Source organism: Parus major, unplaced genomic scaffold, assembly GCF_001522545.3.
Source record: "Parus major isolate Abel unplaced genomic scaffold, Parus_major1.1 Scaffold306, whole genome shotgun sequence".
NCBI classification, from domain to species: domain Eukaryota; kingdom Metazoa; phylum Chordata; class Aves; order Passeriformes; family Paridae; genus Parus; species Parus major.
The window spans coordinates 113,749-130,333 of NW_015379275.1; the positions used below are offsets into that span (position 1 = coordinate 113,749).

Here is a 16,585-nt window from a genome sequence, read left to right on the forward strand (position 1 = left end):
TATGTTTCTCTGCTTGTGTGGCTTGGTTAATGTTTTTATTGAAGCATTTGTACCTGGGCAGAAGGTCAAAGGCTAATGGTGTGTTAGAAACATTTTCCTGTCTTACCCTTTTGCCTGCTGTAGGAACAAACTGGGGACAGGTACATGCAGTTTTCACTAAACACTCCCAGTGAAATCACCATTTATATCAGCTACATCAGTTATTTATCTTAGTATTTTTATCAGTATAAATACTCATCAATTTCCAGTTCCATTTTGTACTTCTTATGTCTAACTTTACACATGGAATTCTGTCCAAGCCTGAGCTCCCTCCTGTGAGAGGCAGAAGTGTTCTCAATCTTCTGAAGCAGTATTTCTTTGCAGAACCAGTTACACTGGTGTCAGCAACACAGCACCGGTACCCCTTTACAGCCAGATTGTTGAACAGAACATTGTGCCAATGTGTATTGAAGCATCTCTGTCAAAGCAACAGTACAGCTGCTGCCAAATTGAGTTGGAGAACTTCGGTCCCTTAGCCAAATTCTTGGTGCGCTGAGAGACACTTTCTACTGAGTTAAAGGGAGCATATTTCCACTGTAGGATAATTCCTGAGATAAAGCATTCCATCTCCCTGGAACTCAGCTCTGAGTTTAGAAGGGCTTTGCTTGCCTCATGCTGTAATAATAGCTCTGCTGTCTGTAGACACAAAGTCTTTGAAAGCAGAGCAGTAGAATCTATGTCACCTTTGGATGTTGAAGTCTGATGCAGCCCTTACTTCACTTGCTCTGAAGCTTTGATTTAGAAGATTAACAAACATATGAAGGGAAACCTGCCTGGGTAAATACTAATCCAGTGATGGAAGCTGGCTCACACATTTGGTATCATTACTCTCAACTGTGTAAAACCCTGAGGCCATTGAAAGGCAGAGCTAGTTACCACCTCCTACAATGAGTTTCCACTCTTCTCACTGCTTTAGCTGGCTCTCCAATTCCCATACTGTAAAAATCAAACCAAGAAAGTAGCATTAAGGGTGTTTCAGATGAAGAAACTTGCTTATTCTTACAGATTTGTTGGTATTAAACAATAAAAGCTGATTTCTAATTTGTTACAGAGAGCTGCTGACAATAATCAGCAGTGCCTGCAGTGGGAAATTGCTTGTTTGGTTCAGCTCAGGCTGCCATGCAGCAATTCACACTGGATTTCTACTTAAGCTGTTTCATCAGTCTTTATACTCTTCCGGAGAAATTAAGCTGGAGAGTTGATTCTTTTCCGCAGCCACATGAAAGACTGGATCCTCTGCAATGGATATGTAATAATACAGGGTGGCCACATCCAGTATGTTCTTTTTCCAAGAACAGTATTTTCCAAGAACCGCACACAAGGCAATAACCTGCTTGTCTGAAATTACTGAGTCACAAGAATACATTTAACTAGGCTGCAATTATGTTTATTACAGCCAGAAGCATTTGCAAAGTGCATTAAAACTACTTTGCCATCCTATGGTATGGGGCTGAGTGCAGTCCTTTAGCTGCTACAGCAGCTTTCTGAACAAAGGTGTGAGCTGAAAACTTCTGTGGGTGTTCTACCATCTTATGCTAAAGTGCTGTGTAATGGACACCACAAAGCATTACCCAAGCTGGGCTAGAAGCAGTGAAGAAGCATGGAGGGTGCATCCTTGTAACAGTTTCCTGAGCTCTGCACCTGAAAGACAAGGACAGTGAGTAAAGTATTTTATACCCTGCAGTAAGTCTGCCAGTAAACTGCTGTTGACTGACTGGTAACAGACACAAGTCAGACTGAACAGCTTAGAATTCCAGAAATCCCAGTACCTCTTGTTCTCCCAGGAACTGGTGTATGCAAGGTAGACAACATCAGGCTGTACACACTGTTTCAGACAGAAGCCTCCATCTTCTCACCTGATTATAAAGAGCTGATACTATGTGCCTCTAGTTAGAAAAAGTTCTAAGCAAGATAGACTCAGACCTGGCACAATTATAATCATAACAAAATCCAGTATTGAGTAAAATGCATTTATTTGTTTTAATTTCAAGGTTTAACGACTATTTGCCCAATGATCTGGACTTAGGGCACAACAACAAAAAAGCCCACCAGAGCAAAATACAAAAACAAGTACACAAATGACCCCTTATTTGTAATGTTACCTCCATAACCAAAGTTTAGCACATTAAAAAGTTTACAAAATTTATAACACTTACAAATTATTCAGAACTAACAGCATATGTCGCAGTTGAGCCCATCCACATCCATCCTTGCCCTCACCAACCCATTCTGTGCCTGGATAATGCCATGCTGGGACTAGAGCATGGGGTAAGCAGCCTTGCAGGTACCTGCAGCGTCCCTGGTGATCCAGCCCAGCCCCTTGCACAGCATGGTTGGGGAGGAGCAGGGTGTTCTCACTGCTGTCCTCTGCAGCATTGGGATAACTCAGGAAATGCTGAAATAGTTTTTTAAAGTACAAAATTGACCCTGAAGAAAAATTAAATTGTATATAAACAGCTTGGCTTTTACTAAGTTACACCAACAGCTGCAGGAGAGATTTACAGCAATATCACTTGAAGTACAAGATCACAAAAATCAACAGATTTGTTGAGTCCTGTCACTGTAGAACTGAAAACACCAAAGCTGACCTGTCTGCCTGCAGAAACTTCCTACTAAGGCTGACATACACCCTCTTCCTGGCTTTTGGCTTTTTCAGAGCTTTGTTAACTATAAGGCCAAATTTAATTTCTAAGGATCCACCTACACTGAAACAATTGCAACACTGAAGAAAACTCCACAATTCTATTTTCCATTAGCTATGGATGCATAGAACACAAATACTTCTGGTTTAGATGCAAGACTTAGGACATGAAAGTACAGTCAGTTAACAGTTGCAAATAGCCATTTCTGAAAATTACAACTGAACTTTATAACATTGTCTCAAATATACAGAAATCTCAAAACTCTGTGGTCAGAAACAGAAACCTACAATTAGGTACTCTCTGACACCAGGGTTTGACTGGACTGCAAATGGACTGACTTTTCCTGTTTCCCAGGCTCACCAAGGCAGCAGCTGCTCAAGTTTTGCTTATGGGCAGAATCTTTGAACTAAGAAGCTGAACCAAAACCAGCTCCAGGTGCATGTTCTTAGACTGTGGCTTTTCATTGATTTATAAACACATGGGCAAGAGCTATTAGTTTCCACCCTTCAAGAGAAATGACGGAAATTCTCATTTGGTGCTTAAAAGATAAAGTTATACAAATAGATCCAGCTCAGACACTGTACAGTGTCTTGAATCCCTGGAAAAATACCACTACAGGGATACTGAACAGCTGAAGACATGGCATGAGGTGGTGGGGGCAAAAATGTTCCTGGTTTACCTCTGTTTTGGAGGGCTACTTACTCCAAGGCTCCATAAAAAATACCTACAATACTTACACTGGGGGGCTCTGTTCAGTTCCCTTAACCCATACCAGCATCTCTGAAGGCCAGGCAGTGGCACTGCACAAGAACTTTTTGGGGTATTCTGGCCAGAAAATTAAGTCACTCTGGGGTGAGATTTTACACTCTGCTTCAGCTGCTGCTGCTGGGAACGGTGGGTCTGGCTGTGCAGCCCCACTCCTGCTCTGCCCCACAGCTACTGCCATTGCTGCTGAAATTCCTGGTCCCATGACACATTTGGGCACATTTGACCAGGAGGCCCAGGACAACACTTTCAATTGTGCATTGCACTGCAGCACTGTAAAATCTCATTACCAGGTACTGGGCAACAGCTTCAAGTTATTTTGACATGGATTGAGTGTGAAACACCCCAGGAGAGAATGCAATCACTTGCCAAGAACAGCAATAGAGTTTTGTGCTTTCACCTATAGCATAAATAAACATAAAGCAACCAAAGAAATCTGTATAGTGTAACTGCCTATAAAATAAACCAGGGAAAAGAAAAATCAGCCTCTGCCAGGGAAAACAATAAATAACTGCTGTAGAGATTAAGTACTCAGCTTTCACATTCCCTGCAAATATAGCAAGCTCTGCCTAATACATATTCCCAGCAGATACCAGAGATAGGTGATGAATAAAGGATGTCAAGTTCCATATCAATTGCTTCCAAAGTTTTTTTCTTTCTGCTCCCATTCTGACCTTCCCCTTCTGTGGAGTCTGTCTCAGCTACACTGATGCAGTTTTGAGTGGTGGATCACCATAAACCAACATGGAGTTCTAAAAGCCTTCAAAGAAGGGCATTGGGAAGGAGGGAGTAATTTTAAGTTTTGGGCCTGTCACTACAGGAAAGACACTGAAGCTCTGGAGTACATCCAAAGCAAAGCATTAGAGCTGGGGAAGGGTCTGAAGCACACATCTAAGGAATGGCTGAGGGTGTTTAGCCTGGGGAAAAGGAGGTTCAGGACGGACCTTGTCACTCTGCAACCTACAGCCTGAAAGGAGGATGGGGGTCAGCCACTCCTCCCAGGAAATAAATAACATGGCAAGAGGAAACAGCCTCAAGTGGCACCAGGGAAGTTTTAAATGGGATGTTAGGAAAAATTTCTTCACCAGAAGGGTTATCAAGCCTTGAACAGGCTGCCCAGGGAAGTGGTGGAGTCACCAGCCTTGGAGGGATTTAAAAGATGTGTAGGTGTGGGACTTGGGGATAAGGGTTAGTGGTGGACTCAGCAGTGCTGAGTTAATGCTTGGCTTGATGAACTCGGGTTTTTTCCAACCTAAATTATTCTATTCTAACTCAGCCAGCCTCACTGATACTGTACAACAACAAAGAAGCAACAGCTTATGTTAAAAAGGTGAAGACTGCAGTGCCTGCCTTCCCACCTGACTCCACCCGCACCATTTGATTCCTTCACTGCAGCTGCAATACTTGTAAAATCCTTACTGAGTGCAGTAGTTGGTTACCTCTCTACTTTTTTGCCTTGTTCAGAAACGTTTTTGCAGCTTAAATTGGTATGAAAGACTCAACAAGCTCAAGAATGTGCCCACAAGGTTTAGAAGGACTGTACAAGAGCCCCACTGGCTCTGATGAGCGGCTCCATCAACAAGCCCCATATGGTGAAATTACACCTCAAATTTCTGTCTGACTCAAAACAACTGGAACAGCCTAAGAGGGAAAAACACAGGTGGGCCCAGTGACCACCAGGGAGGGAGGGAGGAAGGGCAGGGGCAACCACTCCCAGCAGCTCTGCATCAGGAATCCCTTTCCACTGCCTAGGAATGGCCCTTGTCAGCTCTCTTCATATTCCAGCTACTGAATTTTAAGTCAGTCAGAAAAGCTTGAAAATTCTGCTTTCCAAGCAAAGAGCCTGCACTGAGTGAGACACCTGAGCTCATTTAAATGCTCCTGCAGTTTTAATTGGCCAGAGCCAGTCAATGGTGACAAACCACAGCTGCTTTATACTTGTGTAAAATGCCCTGAAGCAGATGATTATAGAGAGGACATGGTATAGTTTAAAAAAAGGAAAAAAGAAAAGGCTCCCACTTAAAGAAGTGTTTCCAGTAACTGCAATATCCTGACAGAGGGAAAAAGGGATAATGCTAAAAAAAAAGGAAAAAAAAAGAAAAAAGAAACAAAACAAAACAAAATTGCCATCTAAGATAAGCAAATAATAATGCAAAAGTATTTGCAAAATTTGTCTCAAGTCCTTCTATTGTAATACTAACACCAGCTATATATGCCTGATGGATAGTTTAGGTACATGCTGCATGTTCTCAAGTTGTGACCATACAGTGTATTTTTATATACATACACACACACACAGAGCAAGGTATGGAAGAAAGCCAGAAACCAGTTTGTAAATCAGAATATGGGACAATGTATTTCTGATTGAGGTGTACTCTTTTTAATCATATGGAGTAAAATTATTTGAAGTAGCCACTTGTTCCCTCACCAAAGAAATTTTTTTCTTTTTTAAGGAAAAAAAAAAGTCAACCTACTTTTGCTTCTTGAGGTATAAATGTCAGTACTTTAACTTCAGCACATACCTTCAGATGATCCAGCTGGAGGAGGTGTGATGGTTTTGGTTTGTGTTACAAGTCACAACTTTGACAACACAATGAATCTATAAATTCCCAAGAAATTTTAGTATGAGAAAAACATGCAGCCCTGAAACACAAGTCTGCATAATGGGCTCACAATTCTGGACAGAGTCAGGATTTCTTTCTGCCCAATGGTTTCTCCTCCTGCAAAATTTGAGCAGGTACATGCAGTTGATCATTCTGCTCATCATCCTGTTCTCCAAAAGACATGTTAATGGCTCATGCTACTAAACTGGAACATGTTCTTTGCAGTAGAGGCCTGTACTGATTTGACATTCCTTTTTATACCTGTATTTTAAAGTCAGTACACATGATATAGCAGAGCTGTAGGGAGAGAAGAGTTTAATTTGGTTTCTTCACCAACCAGTCTGGTCAGTGAGGATCCTCATAGACAGAGCCCGAATGTTTCAAAAGCTACTAAGTATAAAAAAACCACCCTGATGTTACATTGGACTTTGTATCTCCACTCCTTCTCCAGTCTAAGTGAAAAAAACCATTCTGTTCAAAGTCAGGACAGAACAGTGGATGCAATATCTTATCATGGCTTAAACATAACATGGTCTTTTGAATTTATTTTTATGTTCTTTTTTTCACCCCTTACCAAAATAAAAGAATCTCCAAAGCATCATGATGGGAGTTCACTAGATAGATACTTATCCATTGCAGCTTAGAAATTAAGCAGTTGATTTTTTTTAATTGACTTATTGTTCCCCAACATTTTTCAATCAGCTTTTAGAAAGTACAGTAGAACTTTACTGTTTTGCACTTCTGACAAGACAATCAAGTGCGCACCATTTCCTGTGACCATTTTGGAACACTCAAGCTTTGAGAGTTAAGCCTGGATAATGCAGTTCAGCATGTTGGTTCACATAAGTTGAGTGCTTACAATTCAGAATTTCCTATCCTAGAAGTGTACTATTCTTTAATGGAAAATGAGGTAGCACTGCCACTCTCTTTGCTAGAATGTGGACAGGTCCTGGCCTAATTTTAAATGGTGACTTAGCAAGATTCTATTGTAATCTATACAAAATGTATAAAACACAAATCTTCCCCAGAATAAGGCCACTAATTTTGCCATTGGCAATAGGCAGTGAAAAACAGCAGGTAAAAAAAACTTCACTTCATAACAGAGGTGTTTTTGAGGCAAAAAACTGTGGGAAGAAGTATAAAGCCATTGTCCTCTCATCCCCCCTCTTTGTTTTCCAGTATATCTCTGCTTCCTGTATGAATTACTCTGTGGGGAGAAATTTCAGTCTATTTTCTTTGCTGGGAGCCTAAGAAAGTCCATGCTCCACTTGAAGGTGGGGACAGTGCTGTGACACAGCAGGATTATAAGCTTCCCATGAGTCATGGTCATGACAGTCTGATGTCCAGATGCCCAGATGCGGTACCAGGGCCCATAAAAAGGATCTGAGATGGCTGGGCACAACATGTTGTTCAAATTCACTTCTGTAACCTGAGAAAGCAACAATTCATCAATTAACAATAATTTTATGTTGCACTGATTCACCTAAAACAAGTGAAAATTTAGAGAATTACCATAATAATCAAAAATGTTTAGGTGACACGCATTTTCTCAAAACAAGTAGGGCAGCTTTCAGAAAAAAAGCAGATCCAAATTTCATTTTAAATTTAATAAATGGATTTATGGTACATAACCAATCTGTGAAATATTTTACCAGTACTTGCAAGATATAAGATACAAATGCTTGTTAGAACATGCAATTTGCATACAAGTAGCCTTATCAAAAATTTCCATGCAAGCAGTCTTATCCATGTACACTTAGACTCTCAAACTCCTCAGTATTTTTACTCTGCATGTACTTGCAGATTACCCATTTATTAACCTGGGTTTACTTACCAATCCCAGGATCTGCAAGATGCTAAAATGATACACAAACATAAACCCCGTGGATAAAAGAGCCCACCAGAAATTGCAGAGCGGTTCAGGGGTGTAAATACCTTGAAAAGAAAGGAATACATTAATGTTCAGCTGCACTGCTGTGACCATCACACTCTCAATGAATAAGCCTCTCTCTCCTGCTATCTGGATGTCAGGGCATCTGGCTTGAGCTGATAACCTCCTCAATACCATTACAGTAATTAATATTTGAGAGCTTTATTTCTTACCTGAAGCATCCTGATCAGCTTCTTCCCTCCTTGTCCAGCAGTGAAATGTACAATGTTACCTAACTAAATTTGTCTGTTTTTCACTAACATAAATGATTTTTACTTCATTCTTCCTTCTACCACTGAAGTAATAAAATACAATAACGGTGTACAATGAATCTTAAAAAAATCATGTTATTTATACTTAAACACCTGCTTCTTGCAGGGATTATGATTTCAGCATGCACAGAATTGACTTAGGCAGCAGCAGGTCCTGCACACCCTATATCAGAGGGCAGCTTAATTGTAATTTCCTAATTTTATGGTTGTTTAATGACTATTAAAAAGGAACTTGCACCAATAATGTCAAGGAACAGAAAAGCTGTATCAGGTGGTCAATCCATTGATGATCTGTGCTTTTAAATGAAAGCTGCTGTAGAGATATATACTTGTCCCGATTTAGGGCAAATTTGGGAGAGAACCTCTAAATAGGGTCTCCTCAGAAAGCAAATTCAAGAAGCCCCTCCCCCCAACTGGTTTGGGAAAGGAGATTTCCTTGGAGGGAAGAGAAAAATACTGTTTATTTAACAGAAAATAATTAAATTAAAATTAATTTATTTAATAGAAATATTAAACAATAAAACCTCTCACTGTTTGATAAAATGGCAAATCCAGAAAAAAAAGTCTCTTTTATGTGGTGCAGCTTGGCTCACTCAGGTTCTTATCAGTCCCTCTGGTGCCGGAAACTACCAAGGCCCAGGCCCTGGTTTGCCACAGGCATGAGCACCTGAGGTTTGTCTGGGTTTTTCAGTCTAGAGCAGGTTTGAACAGATCCAAGGAGGGGGAAAAAATAAAATAAAAAAATCCAGGGAAGTATTCTGCTTCAGCTAGCTTAAACTAACTAAAAACTAAAGAGAAGCTCTGTCCCGCTGTCCATCTGTCCTGCAGACACTACAGTCCAGGAGTAGGCTGCAGGGGAGTGGTTTTTTTCAACACAAACTGCATTCTTCTTCTTTCCCTCTTTCACTTTCAGAGCCAGTCTTAAAGGTGTAGAACTTAATATGTAACATAAACCAGGCGACTGGGGATACAAACATCATAAAGTCACCCAAGGACAACACTACAAACAGTTTTATAATCAGTAGATATCACAGATACTGCAAGATACTTTTTCCCTTCAAATGAAGTAGCACATATATTATTCCAACCTTTCTCTACCCACTCAAAACCAGGTTTTACTAACAAAACAAAAGGTTCCCTCATCGCGAAAGTACCAAGGGAATCAGATGTAATAAATACTCATAGTTACAAGACTATTTTGGGAATTAAATATTCAAATTTCATATGGTAAGAACAAAACCAGTTTACAGAGTTCTCTAGACTCTCACTAGCAGATATGAAAATTGCACTGTAAGATATGTGGAAAAATATTACTTTCCTTATGACTTTAATAATTTAGCCTGAGAACACAAAAAAAGATGCACAATGTCATGCTGTTTGGCTGCTGTAAGGGTTTCAGAGGATTATAAAAATACACTGGCAATTTTTATCTGCCTTTATCTGCTCTCTGATCCATCAGATATTATTAAATACTGAAATATGTATCCAGTACTCAAAGGACAGCTTAGAACACAGAATGCAATATTGATACTGGCCTTGGCTACCCAGCACACTCCATTAATTGCCAGGAAGTAATTAAAGACTTCAGCATACACTGTACAAGGCTACTGGGAACTTAAATAACTCCACATGCAGAGTAGCTACCACAGCACCCACCAGACCAGCTGATATGAAAATGCCTGTATATGGCATCCTGTGGAGACAAATACAAGTAACTGCTGCGACCACATCACTGTTTAATGCTGCATCCCATCTCAGGTTTAAGGTCTCTAGAGTAATGCTTCCTCAAGCTCTGTAGCCCTTTCAAATTTATTTTCTGTATAGTTTCCTTCCATAATTTGTACCCAGCATGCCAGTTCAGACTGATTTTGCAGTAGCTACCTGAAGTAAGTTCAATTGAATAGCATTCTGTGAATACTACAGATTCAAAATCACATACATGTTGTTGTCTAAAACTGCACATCCTCGCAGTGTCCACTCCCAAGAACATGAGTTCTGTGCTATTGCTTGCACAGGATAAGGCTCTGTGTGTGTGTGAGTGCCAGCAGCATACCTGCACCCCACACACCCCTCCTTGGTTCTAACAAGGAACAGCAGCAGTGTCATTATCCCAGGTACCTCTGTACACCATGGTTCAGTGAGCAGGCTGGAACTTGGGGAGCCCGTGATAAATTTGGGCACAGGAACTACTTGGAAAGCACAGGGTACCTTGTAAGGTTTCTTATCCAGTGGAAAGGTGAAGTCTAAAAGTGTCTGAACAGTCAGTAAAACAGTCAGCAAAAGAGAACTCCACAGGAATCACTTTGAGTTCTGCAGGTAAAGGGAAAAATTCCCAACAGTAGTTCTTGGGATGCACTTGATAAGTGTGAACTAAGTGCTGGCATCCTACTTAGAAAACGGTACAGAAGTCTTGACTTAGATAGCAATGATATTCATTAAATTCCATGGCCTGAAAACAACAGATAGGTGACACCACCTTGACTATGGTTTTTCATTACAGAGAGGAGTAATGAACCTTGGTGTCAGAGTGCAGGAGATGATCATGGCTCTATTTTTGGCTACACCAACTTTAGGTGACCTGGTCAAGCTTTACAGAAACTCTTTGTGCTCCCTCCTCTGCTGTAAAGAAAACACTGCTTGACTTGCAAAATCTGTTTCTATTGTCTTTGCAGTTTTAGGTGCATGTTTAACTGTTGCAGTCAGGGGAGACATAGAGATAACATGACATCGAAATTCATGTGGCAGAGAAAAATTTAATTGCCTGCATAGCTCTTACATAGGTTATTCAAAAGACTCTGTGTTTGAACCTGATTGGTTACCACCCAGCTCACTGGCCAATAGGTACCTGCTTATGTTCTCGTCAGGGATTGGCTGGCATCCGCTCCCTGTAGCCAAATCCCTCCTCTCAGTGCCCTCTCTAGGCTTATCAGGTTCATGTCAGGAGTTCTACGAGGCTCACAGTCCAGCTGTTCACCATCATATTTAACCTAGACACAAAACACAACATGAAATTTAAATAAGGTATCAAAGCAGCTCCTGGGAACTGGCTGAGCAGTGCTACACCAAATTAGGTTTCTGTTGGCAGTTGTCTATGTTATTTCAAAAGTGATTGACAAAGTCTGGTGAGAGTCTTAAGGGGCAAGCGCCCAGGAAAGCTAAAATACAGACACTTCCATATCCAGGCGACTTACAGTGCAGGTAGAGTATAAATATTAATACACGCAAGTGACTCCAGCTATAAAATGAGACTGGAGGGAGACAACAGTCATTAAAAGACTAAGGAAATTGCACAAGATGACAACACAGGTTCATGGCACAATTTGGCTTTCAACCCAGGCTTCTCACATCCAGCTTCAGTCTAAATAGGGAATGGTACTTCAGAGGTCCCTTAGCAGAGCAACTGTCACTCTCTACAGATTTTTTGGGTTTGCTTCATACTAAAATACCCCTCCTTATTAGACTCTGCAATCCTGAAACTACTGGTGTGATTTTCAGCAATAGCACTATTTGGACATCAAAGGATAAAAAGGAAACACTGACCTCCACACAAAAAAACCATTTTGGAGCACTCTAGATTCCACCATATGGTTTGGGAAACTAATTTTAAATTCATACCTGGGATATTTTCTGTAAATTTCTCATTAGATAAATACCCACTATAGATTTTATTATTCTACAGCTCTGCTATTCAACAGATGGCTGTTTAATGGAGCAATGTGGTCTATTTTCCATAGTACAGTCTGTTAAAAGAAAAACACAAACAGGAAAACTAAGAGCCAGCTGAGTGATTGTTTGAAGGGCCTGTAGTGGCTTTGGCAAACGCTACTTGCTGCTTGCATAGGAAATCAATTTCAATAGGTGGGAGCAGAAAGTTTTACTCTCTATGAAGGATCATGGGCAGTTCTTATACTTTAAGCACTTAAAGAAATTCAGTCCAAGTACCAGTCTGGCACTGATCCTGATCTCATTCTCAAAAACACTCATGCCCCAGACAGCTGAGACCATTCCAAGCTGGGGCCATCTAGGTAGGCTGCATGTTTGCTCCTGTGTTGAAATAGCATGGCAGGAGATATCTCAGTTTAAATTAAACTTCATTACTTCAATAGCATTGATACAAAGGATTCAATATAGACTGAAGAGTTTGGGGTTCTTCATCTGCTTCTATAACAAGATTTTGTTGACCTTGAATATGCCAAATTGTTTGTTTTGCCATCTAGGAAATGGAAGCATGGTTTTAAAAAACTAAAGCTCAACAAAGAGATGCCATTTTTTTTATACTGCTCCCTCCCCACAATGTGCTAGTTCAAATGTTCTTATGTACTATTATTTTATTATTTATTATAGTTATATATATGTTATTTTTATATTCTTTATTATTTATTTATATATATTGTTTATTATTTTTAAAATTCTCAATACACAGGCTTCTGAAAATTTGAACACAACTTAATAGAAAGCAATACTCCTTTAGTATTTCTGTGAAAACAATGCAGGAGAAAATTACTCCTGTTTGTATTAGAGAATTAGAACCAAAATATAGTACAAAATTTTAATTTAGTAGGGTTTAAAATAATCTCTTTAAATTCTCGCTTTCATTCCCACTACATTTGATAGAGCTTTATGAGTTTTTTAGTGCTGCACATTCTCTTTCAGTTGTCTTACAGTTACAAGTAGACCTGCTTAATCCAAAACTCAGAGCAACTATTACAATTTTCTCATTTTCAAGCTTACAAAAGTGTGAGGGCAAAATTACTTTCATTTTATTTCCCTTGATCAGAAGATTAATTCCAGTTGAGTGGCCTGGTGAGCTAGCCTAGAAATAAAACTTCCTTTCCAGGGGAAAACAGGAAAAAAATATTTTCAAGAGGATGATCCTGAAATTAATGTTTCCCCTACTGCTGTTCTGACTCCATATGTAGGTTTCAAACTAGTACCTTATGCCAGGAGGTTCCTGTTTCCCCTCAGTGCCAGCTGCTCTCATCAGAAACAGTTCAGACAAAGCTCTTACAGTATGTGCTTCTCTCAGGAATAATTTTTTATATTCCATAAAGCAGCAGCAGTAACTCTTCCTCTACCTTCATACAGTAGCAATTCTTCCAGATACTGGTACCTACCCTTCTAAATTTCTCCATCTTCTGGATAGATATTTCATTTTTCAAACTAACTGCCCAGTGCATAAAGCTCAGAGGGTCACAGGAGAGAGACACATCCCCTCCTCATGTCTCTTAAATCATCAAACAAGATTATCCTTGAATATTCAAGCTACAAGAGAGGCTGCAGCCTGAGCCTGCAGCCAGAATAACAGCACACAGAGCTACCCTGCTGCTCAAGGTGCCACAGCACAAGCACAGCTCAACAGAAAACCACATTTATGTCTAATAAATGGCATTCATCAGGTAGAGAAATCTGGAATAAGAACATGGAATTCCTAGAAGCGGAGTAGGGAAATAACACACAAGAGTTGACAGGTTTCTAAGTAATTCAGTTTCAGCAAAAGAGCTGTACTACACGTTATCAAGTATTTCAGTGAAGATCGAGATTGACTAGATTTATGACTACCTAAATATAAAGTGATATTTCTCCTGGATTACTACTAAAGGTATATAATAAAACCTGCTTGATAACTCCTTTAAAAAGCTAAGGAAAGAGTTAGTTAAAGACAGGTAGTGGGAAAATGGCTGACATAGGGTGCAACAGCTTAAAAAAGGTCTTTAAATATGGTAATCACCCACTCTAGCCAGCAAGTCCTAACTGCCAATGAAAAACACAAATTTAATGTTTTAATTGCACTTTCCTAATTTACAACCAAAGGAAAAATTATCCTTTCGTCTGTATTTGGTATCTGTGTGCTGCATCTTCCAACAAGTCCAGGTTGTTCTAAGGTCAGGAACGCTGTCCTGCTCTGAGGGAGCTGCTTCTGCCCAGCTGCTGAGCACAACAGAAGCATTCTCAGTGAGAAGAGAGAAAATGAAAATAAAATCAACAACTTCAACTGACTATGTGACAGTGCCACAGAGCTTCTTTTCTGATGCCACTCTTGAAGATACTTAGATCAACAAAGAAAAGGGCTTTAGGACTTGAGTCAGACACTGGCTCTTCATTGCTTATAAAGATACAGTACTTGCCTAAGAAGAAAATCCTGCTTCTATTCCCAGCAAACAACTCAATTATTTACTGGGAAATCGGCTTTTAAGACACACGGGGCCAGCCCACAGGGCTGCCCAGCACTCACAAGACCATCACTGCCTGGTCCAGCTCACAAAGGGGATTTCCTGCACCCACCCCACACCCAAACACTGGAGCTTCTCTCTGTCTCTAGAGGGCACAAAATTATCCACACAAACACCTCTCAGTGTCAGAACAAAAAACAGTGCCTTTATTCTCTGACTCCAGTATTTATAGATTCTCAACAATGACCAGGGATTGGATAATCAAGTTACCACTTTCCCAAGCACACTGGTCATGAGAAATGTCCACCAAAAGATGTTTCTTAGATGGAATGTGATGAACAACTTATGTTTATGTTACTTTCATGGGAAAGTAACTAAAACTATGAAAACATCAGAAGGCTTCAATTTCCAGGGTGACATCTCTCCCCATGCAGCCCCAGGGAAGAAGCAGGGCACAGCCCCACGTGCTGGCCATGCCCCGCAGCACAGCCCCAGTGACGCCAGCACTGGGCTGAGTGTGGGCCCTGCCTGTGGCTGCAAGACAGCCACTCGGCATCGCTCCCTGCAGCCACAGACTCCTAAACATCTCAATGCCAACAGCCTCTTCTACCTACTGGAGTTACTAAGTCAAATAAGTAACACTGGGGATATCAAAATACAATAGGGCAGATTATCTCCTCAGCTCTGCTGCTACGAAGCTGCTACAAATTAACCCTTTATTTCAATCTGCTGTGGAATAATGTAATTTAGAATATAATTTGATCACTGCACTAAGGAAATAACAATTCCACCTTGATTACCTTTCAGTATGATTTGATGTTTTGAAATAAGATACACACCTGATCTTGTCAAATCCATTGTAAAACCTGACCAAATAAGCTTAAGACAGACAGAAACGGTCATCATCAGTCTCTAAAGCTGATGTACTGCAAACAAGATTTTTTTTCATTATCTTAAGAACATACAGTTTAAGAACTTAGCCATCCTGAACCCACTGTAGGTCTCTAAGAGTCTCACTTCTTAAGGACAAGAGAAAACAGTGACCCACAAAGTCTAGTTTAACTCCTCCAGCAGTTTATGGAATGCTGTGTCCTGCACAGATGCATACTGCAGTTTCGGGAGGCAGGTGACACAAGGTGACATTCATCCAGAAAAATAAAAGTGGCAACTGCAGATATATTTTATGTAAGAACTGACTTGAGCTAGGAATCTTGTGCTGGCCCTATTTCATCCACACTACATCTATTTTGCATGAGAGCCTCTTAGTGCCTCCAAGAAAGATGAGCCATGCTGTAAAAGCATTTAATTTGTCTAACATGGTATTTGTGTCTGTGTAAACATGCATATATGCACTTGGAAAGAAAATGTTGAGAAAGGGAAGTATGGAAATCTATATTCACTCAGTACAGAGAGGGAATGAGAGGGAAGAGGAGTTTTTTATCCCCAAGATGGATCCATGTTCTTGAGCTTCAGTGAGTTCACTGTGCAACACTAAAGCCTGAGTTCCAAAACCTTCTCTCATCCACATGCTGCTAAGTGTGATAAAGCTCCCACAGTTACAGGGTCAGGAGGGACATGATGGGTGCCAGTGCAGCATGACCAGTCTGCACCACGGTAATAAACAGCAAGACAAGAAAAAAAATAAATTATTACAGCCCTTGCATAGCCTTTGCTTACCAGTTTCCTTTCAAAGAGGAAACACTTTGGCAGAGAGCTGGATATATGTGCATAGCTAGTGCAATGTCTGATTAGGGTTGTCAAACTTGAGGGTGCAGTTCTCTACAGACTGAGCTTCAAATCCACTCTGCTTCTGGTGTTCTGTTCACTCTACCCTCAAGAAACATTTGGATCCTCAGGAATATAGGCACATTCATAATAAAACAGAGGTAGTATATTTTTCCAAATACAATCCAGTACTTCTCATTTTTTTCAATTTTCTACCCTTCAATTACTTCTCTCAATCATAATCCACAGATTCATTGATGGAAATTTCTATTTACAACACTGAAATCAAGCTGCATGCTCATCAATGTCAGTAATGATAAAGAAATTTTCACAAGATACAGGACAAAGGCCTGTGTGATCTACTCAGAAGGTACTTAAACATAAGTGCTAGTGAAATGACAAAATTAACATTGACAAATATTTTTAGGTTGCATAATTT

At 40.2% G+C, this 16,585-nt stretch overlaps 1 protein-coding gene across 3 annotated transcripts in view; it reads right to left on the minus strand.

Annotated features, from left to right (window-relative positions):
- Positions 1-5,801: 5,801 nt before the first annotated feature.
- Positions 5,802-16,585, minus strand: part of TMEM164 (transmembrane protein 164) — a 41,805-nt gene continuing 31,021 nt past the window's right edge. For 2 of the 3 annotated variants that reach the window (XM_015615985.3, XM_015615983.3), the window contains 2 exons: positions 7,884-7,984; positions 5,802-7,478 (listed from right to left, as the gene is read on the minus strand). In XM_015615985.3, coding sequence (XP_015471471.1) covers positions 7,272-7,478; positions 7,884-7,984 — 308 coding nt within the window. In that variant the 3' untranslated portion in view covers positions 5,802-7,271. The remainder of the gene's footprint in view (positions 7,479-7,883; positions 7,985-16,585) is intronic. The other variant, XM_015615984.3, reaches the window with a different exon arrangement.